The sequence below is a fragment of the Ziziphus jujuba genome, chromosome 1, assembly GCF_031755915.1.
Source record: "Ziziphus jujuba cultivar Dongzao chromosome 1, ASM3175591v1".
Lineage (NCBI taxonomy): Eukaryota > Viridiplantae > Streptophyta > Magnoliopsida > Rosales > Rhamnaceae > Ziziphus > Ziziphus jujuba.
In genome coordinates, this window is record NC_083379.1 from 8533209 (window position 1) to 8558160 (window position 24952).

The 24952-nt window shown below is 32.7% G+C and overlaps 4 protein-coding genes and 1 non-coding gene across 11 annotated transcripts; 2 read left to right on the forward strand and 3 right to left on the reverse strand.

Moving 5' to 3' along the window:
• Nucleotides 1-570: 570 nt before the first annotated feature.
• On the reverse strand, nt 571-5187 carry LOC107414555 (uncharacterized). Of its 3 annotated transcripts, none has more exons than XM_048467307.2 (3): nt 4587-5187; nt 1249-1407; nt 571-953 (listed from the first exon to the last, which is right to left on the reverse strand). In XM_048467307.2, exons 1-3 carry the CDS (start codon nt 4986-4988, stop codon nt 837-839), a joined length of 678 nt encoding a protein of 225 aa, XP_048323264.1. In that variant the 5' UTR covers nt 4989-5187; the 3' UTR covers nt 571-836. The 3 variants fall into 3 exon arrangements, with proteins under 3 accessions (XP_048323264.1, XP_024924354.1, XP_015878183.1); XM_025068586.3 differs by having other exon boundaries at nt 571-956; nt 1129-1407; XM_016022697.4 differs by having other exon boundaries at nt 571-956; nt 4587-5182.
• A 2358-nt stretch (nt 5188-7545) lies between these two features.
• LOC112490331 (small nucleolar RNA snoR109) lies at nt 7546-7655 on the forward strand. The gene has a single exon (XR_003054581.2). It is a non-coding gene; the product is annotated as a small nucleolar RNA snoR109 (small nucleolar RNA).
• An 824-nt stretch (nt 7656-8479) lies between these two features.
• On the reverse strand, nt 8480-10312 carry LOC107414566 (uncharacterized). The gene is made up of 2 exons (XM_016022706.4): nt 9643-10312; nt 8480-9269 (listed from the first exon to the last, which is right to left on the reverse strand). The coding sequence occupies exons 1-2, from the start codon at nt 10178-10180 to the stop codon at nt 8752-8754; spliced, it is 1056 nt and encodes a 351-aa protein (XP_015878192.3). The 5' UTR covers nt 10181-10312; the 3' UTR covers nt 8480-8751.
• A 3258-nt stretch (nt 10313-13570) lies between these two features.
• On the forward strand, nt 13571-17312 carry LOC107414703 (alkaline ceramidase). 2 transcript variants are annotated; one of them, XM_048476785.2, is made up of 3 exons: nt 13571-13777; nt 14943-15264; nt 16411-17312. In XM_048476785.2, the coding sequence occupies exons 2-3, from the start codon at nt 15011-15013 to the stop codon at nt 16922-16924; spliced, it is 768 nt and encodes a 255-aa protein (XP_048332742.2). In that variant the 5' UTR covers nt 13571-13777; nt 14943-15010; the 3' UTR covers nt 16925-17312. The 2 variants fall into 2 exon arrangements, with proteins under 2 accessions (XP_048332742.2, XP_015878352.2); XM_016022866.4 differs by having other exon boundaries at nt 13572-13777; nt 14927-15264.
• An 809-nt stretch (nt 17313-18121) lies between these two features.
• LOC107414669 (phosphatidate cytidylyltransferase 1) lies at nt 18122-24545 on the reverse strand. Of its 4 annotated transcripts, XM_016022829.4 has the most exons (14): nt 24323-24545; nt 23899-23953; nt 23267-23319; nt 22866-23002; nt 21780-22033; nt 21509-21660; nt 21108-21249; nt 20551-20707; nt 19976-20023; nt 19790-19876; nt 19106-19234; nt 18948-19004; nt 18669-18752; nt 18122-18581 (listed from the first exon to the last, which is right to left on the reverse strand). In XM_016022829.4, exons 4-14 carry the CDS (start codon nt 22938-22940, stop codon nt 18489-18491), a joined length of 1278 nt encoding a protein of 425 aa, XP_015878315.1. In that variant the 5' UTR covers nt 22941-23002; nt 23267-23319; nt 23899-23953; nt 24323-24545; the 3' UTR covers nt 18122-18488. The 4 variants fall into 4 exon arrangements, with proteins under 4 accessions (XP_015878315.1, XP_015878341.1, XP_015878322.1 ...); XM_016022855.4 differs by lacking the exon at nt 23899-23953; XM_016022836.4 differs by lacking the exon at nt 23267-23319.
• Nucleotides 24546-24952: the final 407 nt, after the last annotated feature.

The window sequence follows — 24952 nt, forward strand, 5'->3', positions numbered from 1 at the left end:
CTACATTAGTTTGATGGAGTCCTAAACAATTCTCTCAAAAAGCGTTTTCTTTAAATAATCTACATTATTTATACTGTGGCAAACAAATTTAGTAATGCTCTTGGGGTCGTAGCCAGACAGCCATCGAGTCTGGTTTGTCAACTATTGGTAAACATAATAAATTTCCTTAAGTTGGTAAACATAAAGTTGTTGTCAACTATGGCTCCATTTGCAGTGAAAGGCTTTAGGGGGAGAGAGAGAGAGAGAGAGTTAAAAAAATAAAAAATAAAATCCACTCTACTGTTGATTGTCGTTTATGTTGATTGCCATAGAAATGCCAAGAGTCCCTCATGAGTAATGACTACTAGAATAATTTCTTCAAATTTTCTAGTCATTTCTGTGCTTAAACCATAGCTATTGCTGCCGCCGTTACATATTACATAGTGCACAATACCAACAAAATAGTGAAAATAAATTTGTAATAACGCAATTCTCTATATAAGAATACACCATAATCCCAACAAAACCTAACCTATTTTCTATATATATATATATATATACTGACGATAATAACAAAATTCAACAGTTCGGTGCTCAAAAATAGGCATTGTCTTTTATAAAATAAGCTCAACAATGCAGCATGAAATGAAGACTAAAAGTACAAGTAAAGCAGCTGCAAAACATTTGCCTTAAAATTGCTATAAGCCAAATAAGGAGCCAAAGGGCCCAAAAAAAAAAAAAAAAATGTTTCTGATAATCAGGCACAAATAATCATTCGTTCTTGAAATTCCAAGTATCCAAACAACAAAATAAAAGGCCAATCAGGACCCAACGATAGTCGCGTTCAGCCTTTGCTACTAACTATCTCTGCTCTGATCAGTTTTTGAATCAGGGTTATTCTCACCATCATGGCCATTCAGGCCTAGACTCAGATCCAAAGTCTCATTCAGGTCTTGGCGTACCACCTGATTATTCTCCTGATATGAAAAACAAAAATAGAAAACCATCTCAATTGAGCTGATTTATCATAGCATTTTCTTATGAACAAGCTAGTGCTTTCACTACTTCCCAACCCTTTGAAAAAAAAAAAAAAAAAAAAAAAAAAGGGTAAAAGGAACCTTTACAAGATCAGTTTCACGGAAAACTGACCATCATAATTTAACCGAGAAGTAAAGTGTCCTGATCCATCAGTTAACATGGGAAAAAGCTAACCTGACAAAAAATAAAAAGCAATAGCAGTAAATTAAACAAAATGAGCATGACACTCACCTGAGTTTCTTCCATGGGAACATCATTGATGTCTGGTTTTTCGTCCAAAACTTCACCCTTGGTGGTTAGATCAGTATCATTTGGTTTACCTTCATCTTCAACCTTTTCCACAGTCTCATCATCCGCAGCCTCATTTTTCTGTTCCTCTAGCACAGCAATCTGCATTATCAGGCAGCCAAAACAATCACTGCATTGATGAAGCATAACAATAAAAGGAAAAAAAATCAATTGATTGTCTTCATTTCCTTTCTTTATTTTTTAGGGTTAGACTTTGTTATGCTGGATATGATTTCAAGGACTATAGCCTAATTTAAAAGGTCCACAAAGGGACTCACAATACAAACATGTAAAGTAAATCTATAATGACGTTACATGATCATTTAGAAGTCAGGACTACTTGCTATGGACCCAAAGTAAGTCCCATCAGTCCTGTTAGGTTCAGTCTTTCATTGACACATTTTCCACCGAGTGTTCTATAACAAATGTAATAGGTATATAAAACAGGAGATCCAGTATGTTTTTGGAATGCTACTCTCCCTGCATATCAAACAGTTTGTTTCCAATTATAGAAACCACCACAAAGCTACTAATAGAGTACTTCACCAAGACTATTTTTCCCTAAGCCATCCTTGCACGTTATTCCCACTTTAACATCTATGTTCCCCCGCACCAGTTACAGTTGACATTTAAAAGATAATTTCACCATACCATTTGATTTCCACGTCAGTACTGGCATAGACAAATGCATTTCTTCATACAAGTAGGTATATGCATTCGGGTTAGACTTGGAAATAAGAAGCAAAATAACCGCCACAGATATTTTCTATATGATGTTCATTAGCCCATCATACCTATTTAAGTCCATAAAGGTTATAAATATTCAAGGCAGAAAATTTCCAAACTAGCTTTCTTGAAAATACTAGATTACTCAGGTCATGAAAAATAGATAAAAATTTTGGCTGAAACAATATCTTAATGTGTCAAGAATAATGTATTGATGTTGTTAGCATCTAATCGTAGAAAATAAACAAATTGATAAACAGACACCTATATGACATTACGTAAAGTTCCATTCATAGAACAGGATTCTTCATAATATTGCCAGAATCTTCTTAGTAATCATAAAGGTCAAGATAAAACAACATTGTTACATTGCTATAAATGACTATTTTTGGATGCCAGAGTCTAGTTGATATTCATTTAAACAAGCATCCAGTATACTTATCATGATGAGTTACAGCTTGCCAAGTAAAAAATACAAGTACATTTACGAGGAAGCTTGATAGGAGTATGAGAAATTCAGTTATGATAGTTATTCCAGATACTTCATATAGATATCAAGAAACTGAAGAAAATATAAAGCTAAAATACACACATTATTATAGCCTCCAGATTTGGGCAAGAAAAAGTACATAGCATAAGGAAAGAGGATTTAGTTCTGGGAACTTAGCCCCCAGTTTGACCAAAAGAGAAAAAGTTAAAAGATTTAATAAGTGGAGATGCTAGGAATATTTAAAGTTCGCCTCATGATGATGACAAAAATGAAAGGAAATCTTAACATGTACATCATCAGTCCAACAAAGAAGGTTTTAAAAGCATTTAGACGTACTCAAGGCATTTTGTCAAATAAGCACAAGGAGTCAGCCTAAAGTGGAACGAGGCATAAACCTCAACTAATTTTATTAAAATATATATATATATATATATATATATATATATATATATATATTTAAACATAGAATGCTAAGAAAACATAAACTCGTAACAAGAAAATCAATGGATTTTCAGTTTCAGAAGTTTCTAACTTAAATTTTCTGTTTCTCTCACATGGTTCAACTCTCTTATGGCTCCACCAAAGAGTCTTCAACACCTTCACTTCTCACACTTTCTTCTTCACAAAACCTAAAACCCAACCCCTAGAGACTTAAGCGTTGAGAAACTTCTTACCGCACTGAGGCATAAGCCTCGGCACCAGTAAATATAGTCTCAAGGTGCAGGCCCGTGCTTCACTTAAAAGCGCTCACCAGACAATTTTTAAAACCATGCATATAAACACAATGTCCCATTGACACCATCACACCTTACACTCAAGCAACATATTAGACACCCTCTTTCATCTTATTTACTCATCTAAATGTAAGCAAAGATCAATCAAATCCAACGATGATGAACATACCATCTCATATCGTCTTTGTAGCAACATACAAACTATGACAGTAATATATAGCATCATGATCATTACTAAAGCTTTTCTAATTTTCCATACACATAAAAGAAACCCTCTATACAAGTTCTTCGCATATTTGGTAATTACTAAAGCTTTCCTATCCTTCCATCGATATAAAGCAACCCCATGTTTGCCCATATTTTATCTACTATCAATAAGTGCTTATGTTATAAAAATCTCTCAATAAATCTGAAACATCCATCATAGGTTCTCTCAACAAAAAGATCTCTAAGAAGACTTCTAATTCACATATTAAAATTATACTGCAAAATGCATAAATAGCTGCATTTTTGTGAAGTCAGTCAATCTCTAACAGAGATACCATTATTATATTGCTCAACTTCATACTATATCATTGGTCTGCCAACCTTCCTGTATTTATAAATAGTTTATTTATACCTGAGAAAGTGACATGTTATTAAAGAAAAACCAGTTGTGGTTGAAGTCTTCAGAAGCCGGTATCTTTTGCAATGAGAATTGAATCTTATGGTAACACTGTAGAGCTTAAAAAAGAAAATACGGAAAACTTCACTTCAGTTTGACCTTTCTGGCCACCTATCATCATATCAATAGTCACTGACAAATCAAGAATTAAGAAGTCAAAGTGATAACTACATGTATAACCAAAGTCCACCCTACTTAATTATACTCTTTCCACTTCTTGTTCTCCAGGAGTCAACTTCATCAACAAGTAATAATGCAATACACAAAATTTCTCCATACCAAAGCTAACAAAAGCCCAAAGATCCAACAATTGATCCTCCCATGAACCCCGAATGAAAATTAGTTCCCTCTATACAATAAAACGCTTTTAACAAAAAGAAAAAAGAATCCATAATATCTTTCCCATACCCAATTTCTAAGCAAGCATAATCTCATTCTTCTCCAAAACTTATAAAACCAAAAAAACACCACTATTAACCCAAAAAACCTATCCTCCTAAAACAACAAAATCCAAACCACCCATAATTTTTTTCCTCCTCAAAACCCAAATTCCAACCCACCCAACCTCCCATCAACCCAAAAGAAACACACTCAAAATCCAAAATTCTCAAAAATCAAAAACCAAAAACCAAAGGGGGGAAAAAAACACAAGAAAAAGAAAAATTACCGGAATGTATTTGAATTTGCGCCTTGGAGGCTCCTCAGGATGCACCGCAGGAGCGTCGGCCTTAACAGAAACCTTATCGGGAGTGTTATTGCCGTTGTTGGTGTTATTGCCATTGATGGCAGAGTTTTGGCTTTGGGTAATTGGGGTCCACTTGTAAAGGACAAGATGGGAAACGTTATTACCGTTAGTGGTACCGTTGGGGGTATGAATCTGAGCGTGATGGTGGTGAGAGTGATTGGTGGTGGTGTTAGATGCTGCTGCACTACTACTACTACTACTACTCGTAGAGGGAGATGATACGTGGACCCATGTCTTCTTCCACTTCCTCACCGGCCCATTGAACACCGTGGCCGGTCCGTATCGGGTCGAGGACCGTCCGAGTCGGGCCCCAACTCCCTCCATGATTCGCTGCCGGATCGATGATTCGGTGGCGGCTCGGGTGAAAAAAAAGCGTCCGATCCGCGATTAAAAAAAAAATTATAAAAAAAAAAATGTTTTTCTTATTATTATTTTTGTTTTAAAGGGAAAATAAGAAGAAATTTCTTCTTTCTTGGTTTTTCTTGAGCGTCCCTCTTTCTTTTTCTCCCTTCCTTGTCTCACTACAGACAGGTGTCCTTTCGGCTTTTTATTTGGTTTCCGTGTTTGGTTAGGATTAGATACTGCCGGTTTACGATTTTATCAATGTGCTAGTAGATCTGAGCCGTTTATTACTTAAACTCTTACCAAATCGGACTTAGCATCATCCATTTTTTTTTTTAAATAATTTAGTGGCTCTAATCGTACTAGCATGATTGGAATTTTAGAAAATATTATATATATATATATATATATATATATTTTTTTTTTTTTGGCTTTAAATATATTTAAGAAGTTGTCTATGGTTTTCTCAACCAACATTGAAAAAGAAACACCAATTGCTACGAAGTCCGTAAAAAGTAAAAAGTTTTTTGTAATTTTCCCTAGTTTAACTTTTGTTCAGATGAGGAATGATGTGAGTGATCTAAAAGAATGTACAGGAATAGAAAAGATGAATAGCTTTTTTTTTTTTTTTAATAGATTTTGTGAGGAATATTTTTCTTATTTTATTTTTTATAACAAATATAGATATATGTGTGTATATATATATATATACAACATTAAAAACAAAAAAATTTAATATAAAAATATATATTAAATATCTGTAAAGTTCGATTCCATTGATATACTTCATAAAGCATATGCGTCAAGACATTGAAACATCGTGAAATTGACTGTATAACTATATTGGACTCTTTTTCCAGTGAAAAGAGGGTTTTATATAAAAACGAGAAGCAACCCGATAGGCAGGAGCAGGAGTTGACATTAGAACCTCTCTTCTGATTCATAGTCACAATAAAAAAAATTATTGCAACGAAAGAATACCATATTGGGCTCGTTATTTTACATTTTATCAAGTTAAGTTTGATTAAGAGGGATATATTCAATTTAAAATTTAATAGATTTAAAATGAATTATAAACTTTAAAGGATTTGATGGATTGTTATGGAATTCTACAGACTTCATAAAGATTTTATAAGAATCCAATGAAATTTTTGGATTTAAAACTAGATTTTATATTGACAATTTTCTTCACAATTTCCCTGTTAAAATCTTTTCAAATCCATTAAAATCCATCATTTTTTAAAATCTTTTAAAATCAATAACTTTTTGAATACCATCAGATTTTAAAAGAATTTTATAAAGTTCTAATTAAATACATCTAGATTTTAATCGGACTTTAATAAAATCTATCAAAATCAGAATTGAATATCATTAGACTTGTATGAACTCCCTTAAAATCTAAATCGAATATCTCAAAATTTTAAAAGACTTTTAAAATCCTTCAAATTCTAAATTGAATACATCCCCTAAATTTACAATAATCTAATTTGATAGATTAAATTTAAAATAATTCAGATTTTCTTGATATATATATATATATATATATATATATATATATATATATATATATGTATATATATAATGCAGATTAGTCGTCCATTTCAAACTTATCCTATAAAGTTATTGGTTTAAGCAAATAAATTGTGACATTCTACAAATAGAGAGATATTGTTCATGCGATGACAATTGTGTTACTTACCCATTAAGTCTAATTTTAGATTTCTATCTCCATCAATAATTCACATGCATACTATTCATAACAAAGGAATTGAAAGCTGTATATAAATGGAATTGAAAACTGTATTGAAAGTTGATTTGAGGATCAGGAATAATATTCAAACTTCCATCACTATCATAACTAAGATTTTTTCTTTTTGCACCGAAAACGAGACACTCCCTAAATTACAACATGAGAATAAGATCTAAATACACAGATAATTTGAAAAACATGTTATGCATTTATTTTATGGAGTCTGGAAAATTTTTTTATTTTTATATTTTACTTAGTTTGGTAGACAACAAATACAAAAAATAAGAAGAATTAATAGCTTTATCAGTGAAACAGTTTTATTTATTTATTTATTTTTTTCTCTAGTATAAATATTTTAATTAGTTTTATCGTATTATAAGAAAAAATATATACGATTGGAAGATAAGCTTAGAATTATTTTATAAAAAATAAAAAATAAAAATGTAAAAGAAACAAATTTCCTTTTAAAATCAATATGTGAATGGCGATTGCATCGTCTTACATAGAGGTCAGTGGCACGTGATCACAGTTTTATGATTTGGGGAGATGTAGGGCTCAGATCAATCCTAGTCTTCAAAACAATTCCAAGTTCCCAAATATAAAAACCAACCATCAGGCTGCTAGGGTTTCGAAATCACAGAAAGCGCACTCTTTTTTTCTTTTCTCAGTTTTCGATCTATATTCTCTCATCGGAGCTCTAATTCTCAGGTGTTTGATATTTGTGTATGTTTAAAGCTACATGTACCAAGAGGAAGGGTTTGTAATACCCTTAATCTTGAATTGCCAAAGCGGCTGTAGCTATATCAATACCCATTTGAGAAGTTAACTGGCCGGTTGTTGTGAGATTTTTTTTTTTCAAATCTCCGTCAACAAATCTGCTTACCGAACTTCTCACACTTCAATCTTCTTCTTCTTATTCATCTCTTAAATATATATTTTTTACTATTAATTTTTGAAAATTTTGTTTGAAAAGAATTGAAGATGTAGAAGAGAAGGGGAGAAGAGGGAAATGGCGTGGGGTTTAGCCATTTCAAGAGACCCTTCTCTTATATCAATTAATGCTTCTTTTAATGGTCACCTTCCAGGCAAACCTGCTCTGATTCCACAGTTGTTTGCGTCAATCGGTGCCTACATTTTTTTTTTGTTTTTGTTAATATTGTCGTTTGTTATGAACGCCTCGTCGTTAGTGTGTCCGACAGAAACTGGTCAAGTTTTCAAATCTGTTTATTCGATAAGATTTGACTGGTATTCTATGATTATATCATGTGGTCATCCTTGGTTCATTTTTCTCATTCGTTGCTTTTTCGCTCTATCTTCCCCACCAGAAACAAAAATGCCACTTTGGTTTATACTTGGAATTTTCTTGCTTTGGGACACTGATTTGAAACCCGTTCAATTGAAACCGTTTGCTCAACTAATTTGGATCAATTGGCAGACATGTTTCATTGAATACATTGAAAATAATTGGGATTTTGATATCATATCTGGCATAATCCAACCTTTTTCTTTTTAACGAGGAATTTCTGATACACCACTTGCTTGGTTGTACCAGACGCAAAATCTAAAATAAATACCCAAAAAAAAAAATCCCTTAACAATCCCCAAATTCATAAAATTCCCAAAAATCACCTTACATTGATTCTCATTGGAATTTTCTTGCTTTAGGACGCTGATTGGAACCATTTACTCTTAAGTAATTTGGATCAATTAGAAACAGTTTGCTCAAGTAATTCGGATAAACTGGGACATATTACATTGAAAATAAGTGGGATTTTGATATAATATTTGACATAATTTCAACCTTTTTCTTTTTTACAAGGAATTTCTGATACACCAATTGCTTGGTTGTACCAGCGGCCAAAATCTAATATAAATACCCAAAAAAAAAAAAAAAACACCCAAACGATCCGCAAATATATAAAATTCCCAAAAATCACCTAATTAAGACAAATAAAATCTCTCTATACCTAAACAAAGCATAATCAATAGAGGCTTTTAGAAGCCTGATTCAAAAGCAGCGGTTAAAAGTCCTACTCTCAACCCAATCTTAGTCGCTATTTCATCTCTGCAAAAATAAGACGTGTTAGGAAATGTTTCAAAACCCACACGTCTCTTCCCACCAGATGCGTCATCGTCTCGTTGTTGTTGTTGCTCAGAGCTTCCTTTTCCGGCTGAAACTTTATTGGTTGTTCGTTTGTAGGAACCAAACCATTTGGCCATCATATACCCATTTCTTCTCCATGGTGGCATTGCCATGTCCCTGCTTTTCATCGATTGCTTGATTGCTCTGCACAGTATCCTCACTATCTGCTTCAGCTCTCCTACTTTCCCAATAAATATCTTGGGGAATATCTCCAATAGAGAAGCGTATTGATTCGTGGGTCTGGCTATTTCGAACTCTCCCATTAAGAATGCTTCGATTATGTATCGGTTTCCTTCAACGTCCACGTCTACGTATTCATACTCTCCAGCAGGAAATCTTTTGGATTTTTCCCATTTTGATTTGCAAAGGCCTGCATGATAATTTAAATTTGATATATTTAGAATATGATCAGTGATAAAGTTTCAATTATTTATGGGAAAACGTTAAATTCATAATTTTTTTTTTTTTTTTTTGGGGTAAAGCTGCTCTCATAATAAGTCCAAAAGTAGTACTGCATGACAAAATAAATTATAATACATGCTTTAATTTAATGTCAAAAATTAAATAAGATGCTTTAATTTTGTAAAAAATTGATACGGATGAGTAAAATTAAAAAAATTTCTAATAAGCAAGCATCTCGTAAAGCTTGGAATTGCATTATAGCTATGCAACAATTTAAAATTGAAAATTCAAATTCAAAATTAATCAGAAAGGGAACCAAAAAAACAAAAAAAATTACTCACCAGCATCGAATCCCTTTTGGCGTAAATGAGTCATCAACCGGCGTTTGTAACTCCGGGAAGATTTATAATCTCCGGTAAGACCCAAAAAGGCTTCTACCTCAGCGTAAATCTTTCTTTTCACATCATCATCATCACCACCACAGCCAAACAGACCCTGAAGCAAATCTTTTGTCTCTGAATCAGACAAATAGCCGTCGGAATCTCCATCTCTACTTTTGTGCTCCATCTCGGACTGAATTTCCTCATAATTACCATCTTCACCATGAACACCACCACCACCTCTTTCGATAAAAGACTTAACGAGATCCGATAAATACGTGTCACTTTCCGGCGAGTGTTCGCTCCCACTGCTCTCGCAGAGTCTCACCTTAGCTACCTCATCAAAAGCCGCCGCTACTCTTTGAAACTTCACTGGAATTCTAGCCATTTTTTTTTTCTCTATTTTTTCAGGTAACCCTTTTTGCACCCAGTTATCTATGTCTAGCTTTTTCAGGCGCTCTTCAGGAGAGAACGATGGAAGTGAGCGTAGAGAGGCCATGAGCGTTATCTATGGAGAAGTGAAAAAGAGAGAGAGAGAGAGAGAGAGAGACGGGGAGTCTGTGATTATGTTGTCATGTTAAAATCATGGTGTTTACATAGAAAGACAAAGTTGGAGAATAAGCATAGAATTAGATTAACGCCGTTATCATGCATTTTATTTATAGCTTTGAGGGATTAGATAGAAAATAAAGGTGTTCTGTTTTTTTCCCCAATGAATCGTCCCCTTTTTACGTCCCCTTTCATTATCTCTTTGGTTTTTCTGTATTTTGCTTCATAGAGTCTAGATTCATAAGGATTGGATTAATGACGTTATTGTATATTTTTTATTTTTATTTTATTTTTTTAAATTTAAAACCTTTAATTTAATTTGGTGGGTCTCTTAAGTTGTTAGTGTCTGAGGTTGAAATTCCTTATACGGATTAATAAAATTAATGCTGTAATATTGACCCTTTTTTGTTTTTTGGATGTTTATGTGCTTTTTTTCTTTTTTCTTTTTTTAATTAAATATACACTGTTTGGGGTTTTTCTGTACCTAATTTTCAGGAAATTATACCATAACAGTTCAAGCATATACTTGTTCTTCAATTGGAAAATTTATAATGCTCTAGTATATTTATTTTAGCAATATATAATGTTGAAATACATCTTTATCACTAAAGTGAAAAAGAAAAAATGTCATTCATCATTATCGTTTGTGATTACTTGCAGTAGATGATATATTTATCGAATTCCAATTACTATTTTAGACTATTAGTTTTGAATCTTTATAAATTCATTACCAACTACCATATATACTGTCACATCATCAATATTTATAATCAGAAATTATATTTTATGTAACTAATGCTTATTAGAGTCTAGATACAGATAAAATCCACAGCTAACATGGAAATAATAAACTCATTTCATTTTATTTGTTTCTTTTTACTTTTTAAAATTTAAAAAAAAAAAAAAACTATATGAGAAAATAAATCTATAATAACAGCCATTCAAACTGCTATGTGAAAACCTTTCATGATAATTAACACTCGTGATAAATAATACTTTTTCTACCTAACATCGTTCCAATTGATATTATAAGCTGATGGTGTAGTTCTTATCAAACAATATGAGCTGTATTATATGCATTTGACGGTCTTGATTTACTTTGGGAACTGTACAGGTAATGCACAGGGTTTGACCGTAGTTCCTAATTGTGACACTATTTAACGGCGGTTTGAAGTGCTGTCTTTAAAATGTTAATTTGGACTTATATTGACTGAATCCAGTACGAGGCCACACAAGAAAACGCGTACACTGGGCATTGGCATGGGTGGCCCACGAGGGAAACGATCTTTCCAACGTAGCTTACACGTGTGACGGTGCTGCTTCCTTGTGCGCTCTTTTTTTATTATCTTTTTTGGATTTTCCATGTCAGCATATCCCACTGGATGTGGAAAATAGATGCAGTTGTCTTGAACTATTTGTTTCAGATGTCCAGGTTCAATGAATCTTATGTTTGTCTAGGTACAATGTACCATAATTTTTTTTTTTGTTTTTCCTCACGGATAACTTCAAAAATTGAAAATAGAACACCGTTGAAATTATTAACATGTAACAAAGACGTATTACAGCCGCCAAATGAGATTTTATTATTATTTTTAATTCAAAAAGCTTATGCATGCTCATGAAGCAATAAGGTTTATATCCTTCAAATTTTAAAAGATCTTTTATTGAATATAAAAGTTTTATCAAATGTATATCACCGCATAATTATAAAAAAATATAGATTTATTAAATTTACTTATTAAATTTTAGATAACAATTAATATGAAAAATTCATTTATTTACATATTGTCAAAATTTAAAACTGTGTCCAAAAAAATTATTTATTAACATATTAGTTGAAATAAAGTTTGATGATTAATGTAGCCATATTTTTTTTTTTCCAGTGACCATAATAAAGCATAATTCTAAAAGAAAACATAATAAATCATATGTAAATATATTTTATTTTTCAAACTAAATTATATTGTTGTTTAGTCCAAACAGAAAAAAGATTAATATTGTTGGTGGTGTATATTAGATAATATGTTGTGCGCCAATAATGCATGGTATCATTGTAGGGCAACCCTTAAAATAGAGATTAGTATCATTTTAATCATTGTTAATTTTATTATCTGCTTGGCCGTCCTGTCGCTTTCGCTGGGTACTTCTACAAGACTTTCTTTTTTTCAAAAAAAAAAAACAAGACTTTTTGAAAAATTTTCATTTTAATAATAATATTCGTCAATAAAGGAAACGGATATTATTAAATAATATTCCACATAATTGTGATGACTATTCATAACACGAACCTAACCTGTTTTGTGACTGCATACATCGGCAATGGCTAAGATAACCACACGTGATTTTATTTATCAGAAGAGGTTCTCAAATGCCTTTGGATTAGTAGAGTGACGGTGAAGATAATGTAAATATTATTTAACCAAAAGAATATTGTTTGATACTTTTATTTTTCGATAAAACAATTATGTAACCTTTTGTTTCCTTGATTCTTAAAAAAAAAACAAAACTGAACTATATGTTTTTTTATGTATAATGTTAGAAGCGAAGGATTAATTAATTTCATAGTATCAATGTTTTTTTTTTTTGAACAATTTATCTAAAATACAATCTATTTAAATTTTTTTTCTTTTTATGATTCGTATTCTCGTGGATACAAATAAAAATGCTCAACTATTAAAGCTAATTTTTTTTATCTCATAATATCAATGTTAAAATGGATAATAAAACAAAATTATATTTTATTATTAACTAAATTCCGGTGAAAGATTTGTTGGATATTGTTTTGTACTGTTATGTACTTTTTCTAAAAAATAATTTTGTATATTTAAAATTCATTTGAGTATTTTTAATATACACATTTTTATTTTGTCACAAACACTTATTTTTTATTTTTTGTCAAAAATAATCACAAACACTTGTGGCAGGACAACTTATATGACATTTTTGAACAAAACAAATCACTTATATTACATCGCCGAATAGAAACAAATAGTATTTTTGGTATGACATATTTTGGTCATTTTCACTTTGATGAGATATTCTGAGTGTACTAGAATAATCCCTTTTTTTTTTTTTTTTTTTTCCAATAATGAATGGGTTTATTTAGAATCATCAGTTAAATAAATGGGGAAGGGGTCCAATTAGTAATTATACCTACGACTCATCTTCAGGCCCATTTAGTGGGCAGCACTAGTGGGCCAAACATCCAAAGTTAAACATATCTTTAAAATAGGCCGGGTCAATCAGATCCGGACTGCGCACGATAAAAAAACGAAGAAGTAAGACGCGTTTGAAACCCGGAAAGACGAAAATTAATTAATTAAAAAAGAAACGCATAAAAAATAAAAATAAAAATAAATCGACGAACAAAAAAAAAAAAAAAAAAAAAGAACAAGCAGTCTCGGTCTCTCTTTCTCTGCCTCGAACGCCGAAAAGAGATTCTCAATCTCTTGCCCCTAAAGCTAATCCCTTTGAAAAATTGTCTCTGGGAAAACAGAGACTAAAACCCAGCAGAGAAGAAATAATATGATCCCCTTTAGATGACAAGGTTTGCCACTTTTTTCTTCTATCTATGCTACTTTTATGTATACAAAATTATCTTTTTCCTTGTAAATTATTTGTTTCCGGGAAAATTTATTTTTGTTCATTGCTTCGTATTCTTTTCTGGGTTTTTTTGGTACGATATTAATGCGTACCCCGGACTTGGATAATTGCTGATGTTGCTTGAATGGCTATATGTTGTTTTGGTGTATTGGTTGGAATGGATTGGTTCAGATTGGTTGTTTACAGATATTCTGATTGAATTGCTATATTTATTTATTCATTTATTTTCCATTACTGAGGAAAAAAAAAATGGTGGCTTTATTGGGTCCTACGAGTTTGTTATGTGGGATCTGGTTATGTCTTTCCCGGACTATGGGCAATTGATGAGTTAATATGCTTGATTATGGGTGTTGATTGGTTAAATATTTAATAAGGATTTATTGAATATTTTAAGTAATTTTCACTAGTGGAAGGTTTGCTTGATTGGTTGGATTAGTCGAGCATTATATTTCGTTTTAGGTTTGTCGTAGATCATTGTTTGCTCATTGTTGATAATGTTTTTTGTGACACTGGGTCTGATTATAACTCCAATGTTAATATGAAGTTTTTGTGTTTGCAATGATTTTTCATGACTGCATGAACTTGAGCATCTTCATGCTGGGTGTTGGCTGTTTGCAGTCCTCTTTTTTTTTTTTTTTTTTTTTTTTTTTTTACTATTTCTGTAAGGTAGGTCACACTTGCCTTGTAATGAGGCATGATATTATCAGTGGTCCATAACAGATTCGTCATTGTGAAGATGTCATGGTAGTCTGCCAGCATTTAGGTTTGTGATAGAATATCTTTGTTGAATAAAAAACCTAGAATATCTTTGTGGAATAAAAACTCTAATCATGTGGTGTATTATGACCTCCTATACATCCAGCATTGCAGTGGAAATGATATCTTAGTTTAGACTTATATAGTGTAATTTATGTCATGTCAACTAAATTGCTACTTGTGCTTTTTATTATTCATTCATTTGTCTATGACATAATCAATGCAAATTTCTTTAATGTTTGAGTGCCATGTGAACCATCCATTTTCATGTTTCTTTGGTCTTTCCTATTTTGAACTATATCCTCTGGTTACTCACATGTAGACTTATTTTATGCAGGTGCATGTTTTTGCAGGTTTTATGAACTCTTCCACTTCTGCACGTGATAGATTTGGTTGAATATATTTATATCGTATATAGAGAATGGCGGATGGAATTTCGAGCTTCTGGGGTCCTGTCACATCTACAACTGAGTGCTGTGAGAAGAATTATGCCTACTCATCTTACATTGCAGAATTTTACAACACTATATCCAACATCCCAACCATTCTTTTGGCACTTATTGGTCTTATAAATGCCTTAAGGCAACGATTTGAAAAGAGATTTAGTATTCTTCACATATCTAATATGATACTCGCCATTGGAAGCATGTTATACCATGCCACATTGCAGCATGTGTAAGTACCTTTTTCAGTCACTGTGTAGCTAGATAATTGCATACAATTTTCTTGTTTTGAGAATAAAATCATGATGATATGCGATGCATTTAGGAGGCATTAACCCCACCCGCAAAAGAAGATTTGCCCTATAAATCCTTCTATTTCAAGTGATGTTTTATTCTGTGGTCTTACTAGTCTAATCGGCAAAATGTTTGCAAAATAAGCAAATTATTATCTGGATAATGATTTGTGGTTCTTGTCCTAAATTTCTGGATCATCACTGTTGTTCTGCTATTCTAGCCCACTGCTTGGTTTTCACCTCTGGTAGGTGTCATCCAATCTTCATGGATTTTGTTTTCTTTAAAAGTAGTTCAGTGCCAGTCCTTTCTTTATTGTAAGGAAAAGGTTCTGCCAGTACTGTTGCTACCACTGGCGCTTTCCCTCCTCCACTACAGGAGGTACCCCAGAGAAGCTACTGAAGCCACTGCTCGGCTTGTTTTTTGGAGTATTTAGTACAGTGATTAAATATTTGCCATAGATGCTTTATTGTGAGAAATATTGAGGAATTGATCTGTTCTTTGTTAGTGCTAGAAAATATATATCACTGGGGAAGAGAGGATGGGAAGAGCTTTATTGAAAAAGCGGCCCTTGACAATTTTTTTTTTTTTTTTTCCCCTTCTCTTATTATTTGATGCCATGAGAATAAAGCAACCAATTCATTAGGTCACATGGATTTCTAACCTGTATGAAGTAACAACTAACCTTTTTGGTATTACCGTTATATCAACTATTGAAGAAAGACGTGTAAACTTGAGGTGGTTAACAATTGAACTTAGAGATAGTTCTATTTACTGGGGTAAATTTCTGTTATTTCTCATTTATGAGGGAAATAAGTCAATTGATGGTTTGACGTTGTTAGATATAAAATTTCACCTTCATAAAGGATTTTCATCCATTCACACGTATGAATGCATATGTTTCCATATTAGATGCAGGCTATTTGTGGATATTTTCTTTCCTCTTAGTGATATTATGTTTGGAATCTATTTGGTGAAGTCATTTTTATTCTACACTTTTTGTCTTTTCTCATCTGAATATTTACTGTTTCAATATAGTCTTGGAGAAATTTTCATTTCATTTTATATATTATTTTGGATTTTTCAGGCAACAGCAGAGCGATGAAACTCCTATGGTATGGGAGATGCTCCTTTATATGTATATCCTCTACTCGCCAGATTGGCACTATCGCGGTACGATGCCCACCTTCCTCTTCCTCTATGGTGCTGCTTTCGCTATTGTTCATTCGGTGATCCGTTTTGGTATTGGCTTCAAGGTGCATTATGTGCTTCTATGTCTCCTTTGCATACCTCGAATGTACAAGTATTATATATACACACAGGATGCCTGTGCTAAACGGCTGGCGAAGTTCTATGTGGCCACTATTTTCCTAGGGAGTTTGTGTTGGTTGTTTGATCGTGTTTTCTGCAAAGAGGTTTCTCAGTGGCTAATTAATCCACAGGGTCATGCCCTGTGGCATGTGTTCATGGGTTTTAATTCTTACTTCGCAAATACATTCTTAATGTTTTGCCGGGCTCAGCAAAGGGGATGGGCTCCTAAGATTGTCCATTTTATGGGGTTTTTGCCCTATGTGAAGATTGAGAAACCAAAGTCTCAATGAAAGAAGATGAGAATATATGGTTGAAAGTATAGTTTTGGTTGAGAAGTCCTGACAGTTGAGGAAAGAAAACAAGCAAGCAAGCGGACGATTATTCTTTTTTTTTTTTTTTTTTTTTTTTTTTTTTTGTTTGAAAATTTTGTTTTTAACAGTGGATCTTAATGATTGTTGAATATTACATTGGTTAGTCGGGACCTCATAATTTTCATTGTAAAAGTAGCAAATGTACAATATTTATGAGCTTTTTTGTTTGCAGTATTGATTAGGTGGCATGTTCGCTGACCATAAATCTGTTTTCTGTCTGTTTCCTGTTTCCAGAGAAGCTGGTAACACGTTTTGTGATGGATTTGCTATTGATTTTTGGCTTGAATCGTGATTTCCTTTCTTTTAATTTGGTTGCGTTTCGTTTTCCTGCTTATTTTAAAAGCATATGATTTATTTATATATATGAATCTTAGGTTTCTCATAGGATGCTGCTTGATATTTGCTGAAGCTGTGGATATTATGGGGCTCCATGGGGGAAGCTATATCATTACCTTGAGGCAGCTATATTTAGTATTTGCTTTGTTTTTTTTTTCTGTGGCTAAAATCTTAATATCGATGGGTTTTGATGTTCAGAACTTATTGCCAATTTTATGAGATAAAAAGAATGGAAGACAGACGAGAGTGCTGGTAAGAGTGCTGGTTTTAACACCCATTTTGAAAATCATTTTGTACTCCAACCCACTTTCAATGTCCTTCACCCATATGTATAATACGAACGAGTGGCAATTGTTGCTTTCACCCACTAAAAAAAAAAACAAAATAAGAGTGTACTGGCATGTAATCAAAATCATGAAAATACTTGGAGTTCTGTATCTTAGAAACGAAAATTTCTGCGGTTTGCATGTTTTCTGACATTTGTAGAGCTTTCTTTCATCTTTCCCAACCCCGAAAACAAATTGATTGCCAACAACACTCTGAAAACAAATATCGAATAACTAAAAACTACAAACAAAAAAATAATGTGACCATGTGATACATACACTTTGAACAGTTTGATTTTCAAATAACATGTTCTGACATTTTTCTACCAAATTTCGGCAAATTATGATGAACTGTTTCAAAACAATTCACCCACAAATACTAACAAAAATGTCCAAGTCCATAAATAATAATAGAAAATGAATCAAAATACAGGTTAAATTGCATCCCCAGTGATTACATAAGAATAAGAGCTGGCTATCCTTAATATATAATAATATGTTTCCTTGGGCAAAAAATTTCATTGTTTGGTTGCAGCGGACATATTCAACCCAACCCAGTTCCATATCCAATGCATAAGAAAAATACAGGGAAATAGAGAGAACATTTCAATCTCTCCTCATCCTAATATGAAACAGCCAAATTACTCTGTACAGTGTGTACTCGGAAGAATGCCTCAACCTAAAAATATTTGAAGGGAGTTGCGGTAGGAAAATAGAAAACAATACCATATACAAATTACAAAACAATTTTTTGGCATCTTCTCTCTCTACACCACTGCGTACAAACATATTGGAGAGAGAGGTCATAACAACTGCAGGATCTATCCTATGATTCCCACCAGCCTATCTTGCAAGATTTGTCCAAGTTTAATGTATATAGCTTGTTGCTCCTCCAGTGTAAGGTTCATCAATATCTGACACAAAAAAGTAAAAGATATTATCTACTTATCTTTGCATGCTCGTTTCATGAAATAATTATGACAAAAATATCATAACAATACCTGATCCAAGATCATCTCAACCGAGACGCTTTGAGGAATAACAAATGACTGATGATAGATGTAAGCAAATACAGCCATTACCATCTACATAAAGACACAACAGCAGTATATAGTTAATTCCAATGATGGTTTGAAGACTATATGATCCTCGTTACAAAAACACCAAGTCCCTGATATCTAGGCTAGATATAGTTTTATTGACTACCTTCATAAGCTCTATCAGAATATCTTATTAGTAAGTTTGTAGAATTGCTAGGTTCAAACTTCAGCAAAACTTACCTGACAATCCATTCTATCTGTAATTCCACCATGCCCTGGGATACTATCACCAAAATCCTGTGCCAAATGAAGGTAAAAATATTACACATGTTGTAGACATACTTGAGGTTTACCATTAAACTGTATTATGTGAAATTAGAATTGCATCAAGATCAAACCTTGATTTTGAAAGCTCTTTTGAAACCACTAGCAAAAAAGCCTCCAAAAGGTGCTATAATAGATGCAAATAAACCAAGACATAGAGCATGCCATTGAACTGGCAATATCGAGACCTCTTGCCAAGGAAACTGCATTAAGAAAACATAAAACGTAAGAAAAATTTTATAGATTTACAGTCATAATTCATGAAAATTCAAGATCAAATCTCATGAATAAGTGAACGTATGACTATTAAATGAAAAAAATTATAACACAAAATAACACATACGATGTCTTAAGAAGGATTAGCACAAACAAAATCAAAAAAGTTTCACATTTTGCTGAAAACAACAGCTTTATATTGCCCCATCATCTTAACATTGCTAGTTCTAAAATGCTATTCACCAAAATGTAAATAAGCAATGCACAGGCAAACACATATTGTTATCGTATGATGACAATGGACATTACCAGAACTTTTTAAGACATTATGGTTTACCCAAAAAAAGATGTAGTACTTCTTTTATCTGGTTATTTATAAAAATCTTTTTCATCAGATAATCATAATAATTCATTATCCTAGAACAAAAAAGTACAAAATGAATACTTTCTCTAATCTTGAGCATAACATAATTTCGACCATTAGGAACTAAAATAAATTGATTTATGTAGTACTCAGGCTAGATGAATCTCAATTAACTCACCCATTGAGGAACCCATCCTGTTAAGGAGAAAGACTCTGGTTTAAACAATGGACCAGGATCACAATGAAGCCAACCAGTTGATAAATCCTGCAAGTAAATGCTCAAATTTGCATTGACACAAGTTTTTCAAACTTGAAATAGTATTCTTCCAAGCATTAACAATATTAAGTTCGTGAAAATTATTACCTTCCTTGGGCATGTTAGCCACCGAGAACGACCCATGATGTCTGCAAGCTACATAAAGAAGTGTGTAAACACTTTGTTTATGGAACATCAATTGCAAGATCAAATAAAACAAATAAACATTGTTATCTGAAAGTTCCTCTTAGCATTTGAAGAAAACATAAACAAGTGTAAGCAACAAAGTTACACTCAGTTGAAACACAAACAAAATTTAAGGCCATGAAACAGTCTTTGATAAAGAGAGATGAGGCAATAACTTCATTTGAAGCATCAAAAAAGCACCATATAAAAGGTGTGCAGTTTGACCCAGAAGGAAAATACACTTTATCATTTAGGTGAGAAGTTGTAAAATTTCTTGAGTTAAAAACTGACATGTAGCATAACCATTAAAGTGGCAGTGGCAATTACAACTTAATTAAAAAAAATATATTATAACATATAATGAAGAAAAGTTATCTCAGTTGGATTCACACAAACAAGGGAATGGATGAAATGCTTCCCGAGTCCACTGAGACAACATATACTAGAAAAAGGAAGTGCTTAATCATCAATCATCACCAAGGAAAAGACATGCTCACCAAAAATGCAGAGATGATAGTTGTAACAGATGCTCCAATGAAACCCTCCCAAGTTTTCTTTGGAGATAATTTGATTAAAGGGGTTCTTCCAAAAAAGAACCCAAAGATATATGCAGCAATATCGTTGATGACAATAAGAGTTGCTGGAAGAAGAAACCTGCATCCACGTTTGAACATTTATGAGGTAAAATAAGTAAAAAGAAAAATATAAAGATTAAATTTGAAGCATGTTTGATTAAACTTATTGCAAACAATCACAGGTATCCTGAAAAATGAGTTTGGTCATATTTTAGCTTTTGAAATATCAATTTGGCAAAACATATAAGGGGAAAAACTATAGGACTAACTAGTCCTGCCATACAAACTTCGGTTTATTACTCCCATTGTGCACAATGCAAGTATAATAGAGAACAACAAAATCTACTAGTAATCCACCAGGGAGAGGAAAACCTCAAATAAATATTGGGCTTGTGGTATAATAGCCAGAAATTTGGATCTAGTAATTAATTAAAGATCCATAACATAATTGTTTTCCTTACTCGGGTAAGATAAATTACCAGAAAATTCCTTCGAAAATGTTGGCTACAGTGAAAGCAGACTGTGTAAACACAACGATCAGAATCATGTGCGTCCAAGCAAACTGGCCAAATTGATACTTGTACATCTTCTTCTTCAATGTAAGGATGAACCACATAAAACCTGTTATGAAATCACAAAAAGATAGATATGTATGCAGCAACACAAGATAGAGAAAATGTCAACAAAAAACATTACCAAAATGCAATTAACGTACAAGAAACAATCTATTTAACCATATTAACATGCCAACCAAAAGGAGGCATGCACAATAAAATGCTAACTGCATTTCAAATAGGAAGATTCGCTTTGTATGTAGGTGCTCAGTGTGAAATTGCTCATAGATACCATGCAAAAAACAGACATAGCAAGTATAACCCACCTGCAATATACAAGGAATAACAAATAACCATATGATACTTGATAAGGCTGTTAACAAGCTTATACAAAACTTTGTCTGAAGTTACAGTGTTGAAAAGCCGTTGACTGAGAATGCGGCCATATACAAATAACATTGCAGTGAAGAAAAAGTGCCTGAACACAAATAAAAGATGTGTAAACAAAAAGAATTACCACAAGCAGCATCTTAAAAAGTAATTGCTTCCATTGAGAAAACACACTTCAAATAATATAACAATAAATTAGATGCTGACCAATTTAACAGCCTGAACCCTGGGAGATCCGTATCTTCATGAGCTTTCCGAAGTAAATTGAATAGCTCTTTCGCCATAAAAATCTGGATAACAACAACCATAGCAGTAATATAGAGATGGCCCATATAAATAACAAATATAAAGCCCCCAATCATCCAAATGGAAGAATGTGCACGAATCCACATTGATCTGTATTTGTTATGGTCATCAACAAGTAAATTCCCTCCATTTGCTTTACCAACATCAGGAACAACCTGAAAGCCCAAAATCAAATAAAAACAATTGATGTTAAAACATTTACTAATTAAAGGAGCCACTGACTTAAACCACTTATAATAACTGCAAAGAGAATAGAAGTCGAAGTTGTTTCAGCCTGTGATATTTATGTTAGTATTGACAAAAGTAGTCACTCAGCACACGCAAAGACAACCTTCATGAACACAGAGCATATGCACGCACACACACACACACACATTTTGACAATAAAATTATTAACAGGAGAAAAAGCATATATAAAATATTATTTTATGCACGCACACACACACACACACACACACACATTTTGACAATAAAATTATTAACAGGAGAAAAAGCATATAGAAGATATTATTTTCTCTCTCTTCTTTTATCAATTTTGTTTGTATAGAAAAAATTCAAGTATGCAAACATTGTTCTTTTAAATTGCCTGCACATGAGGTGGCCAATACTACCCAATTATGATAGAAAGATCTAATAGGTATTATGTTATAGTTTGCAAATGGCATTCCTTAAAAGAAAATTTAGGGATCATATTGATACAGGATCTATATTACAAATATAATGTTTGTAATTATCCTTTCATTCTAACAATGCTAGGAGAAATTATTGCTGAAAGGGATGAAACTGAACTCATATCTAGCACCTAAGTTTCAAACAAGTACACAATTTTAATTTATTAAATAAGAATTAGAATAGAAACTATCAGATTGCTCTACTTAGTTCTGTTGAACAATTTCATTACTTTCCCATAATTCTAAAGAAGGTGAGAAAAAAAAAATCAGGAATCATTAATCCCTTAAATCGATCATGAAAGCTTAATATGCCAACCTCAGTTGAACGTCTGCGATTGCGTATTCGACCACCTGGGGTTGATGGGTTGCCAGTGTTACCATCCCTTTGCATGACTTTTTCAAACTTGATTTCACTCAATATGAAAAAGCATATACATATGTATGCAGAAAAACCTGAAACATCAATTCACATTATCCCATAGTAAAGCTAAACAAAATTCTAATTGTTATTTGAATTCACAGCAAAACAATAAGTCAAAATGGAAAGGATGAAACCTGATTGCTTTAAGAAAACTAAAAACTAATAGGCGATTACAGGAAACTATAAGAAGTTTAACTAGAAATACACAAATTTTGGAACAAAACTTATCTCCATCACATACATATTCCAAACACTGGTTGAACTAGACCTTAGCTTTAGAAGGAACAGACAATCACCTCAAATATTGAAAGTCTCCCAAACCAAGAAGTTAGCTTTACGTGGGAAAATCCTAATGGCGGTGAATTAGAAAATTGTGTAAGATATATAGAAATAAAAGCTATTCAAACCAATGAAAAATCATGTATGTTTTCAAGCTACGGACACTGACACCAAATCACGGAATCAAATACCACCAGAATCAGAATGATAATTAGGAGGATAAGCGGAGTAAGAGCTCTTGAAGTATCACCTTTTACAATCTTTTTATTTTTTTATTTTTAATCTTTCATTTAAAATAAGATATAAAGGTTTATATTTCTTTTTTTCAATACAAAAGCTTCCAAATTTTGAATTCACCAATTAAATATGCTAACGGGCGTGCGCGCACACACACACACACACACACACACACACATGAATACAAGTTGGACTACAAATATCAATTGGGGACGCTAGAGAAATGAACAATCTAAAACATTAAAACATAGTTAAAACTAGCAACAACTATTAATTGTGGTCAACTTAATTTTCAGCCTCAAGAACCTATCACTTCCTAACATAGAAACCAAAAGAGGGAGGAAAGAAATCACCATTTTCTGACGTCCACTAACAATTAATTAAAACCACAACCAATAAACTCAATACTCACAGTTAGCTGTTCCTTTTTTTTCCAGTCAACCAACAACTTTCTCCACCAAGATTCTCTGAAATTAACGCAAAATTTTTCAGAATTTAAAGCACCAAACAAAATTCAAATACAAATCAACAAAACCCTCAAAACACCATCACTTTCAACCAAACAAGTTCTCAAAAATTCAAGCTTGAGCCAAAACCGAATAAGATTTCCAACGCAAACCCAAAATGAACGCCAAAAAAAAGAAAAGAAAAGAAAAAAAATCAGAAACAACCTAAAACACAAATATCTGGTGCACAAACTTCATCATTCTGATTGCAAAAGCAAAAATTATACCAAAAATAAATAAATAAATAAAGAAAACCAGATTAGCATGTGACATTCAAATCTGGAACCGAATATTTGGACATGAAAGAAAAAAGAGAGAAAGAGCAAGAACCTTTGGTTTCGGTTCTATGCTTAGTGCGAGAGTAAGACCGAGGTTCGCATAAAAACCAGAACAGAAGAAAAACAAAGGAGGCGAATATGAATTTTTTAGAGGGATTTTTGAGGAAGCCAAGCAACTATAATTTTATTTTCTCCTGGGAAAAAAATAAATAAATAAAACCCAAAATTCGAATTTTTGTTCGTTGTTTTCTTTTTAATTTGGTTTAATAATGTCCTGGTGGTGGTTTAAGTATCCTACAGAGACAGAGAGATATGCTGTAGGTTCCAGAGGCATTGCTCAGCGTTGGATTTCTTGTGGTTGAACATTGCCGTTGTACGTGGCGAGATCTGATGCTCACACGTATAGATCCTTTTCTCATTTTCTAGGTTAAGCCCCTGCACATGTCCAATCAAGCGAATTTTAGAATAAAATTTTGTTTCCGTTTTGAACCCCTAAGTTTTCTGAAATAGCATTTAGATCCTTTTTGTGGTTTCTGAATTCAGTGTTCATAATATTCATGCGTATATATATTTTTGACTTTTTCTTTCCTTTTTTAGTATAGTAGCTACAATAATTCTCCACTCACGTTGATGTCAATCTCTGGCTTCATGCAATCAAAATATTTTTTTTTTCTTGTCAAGC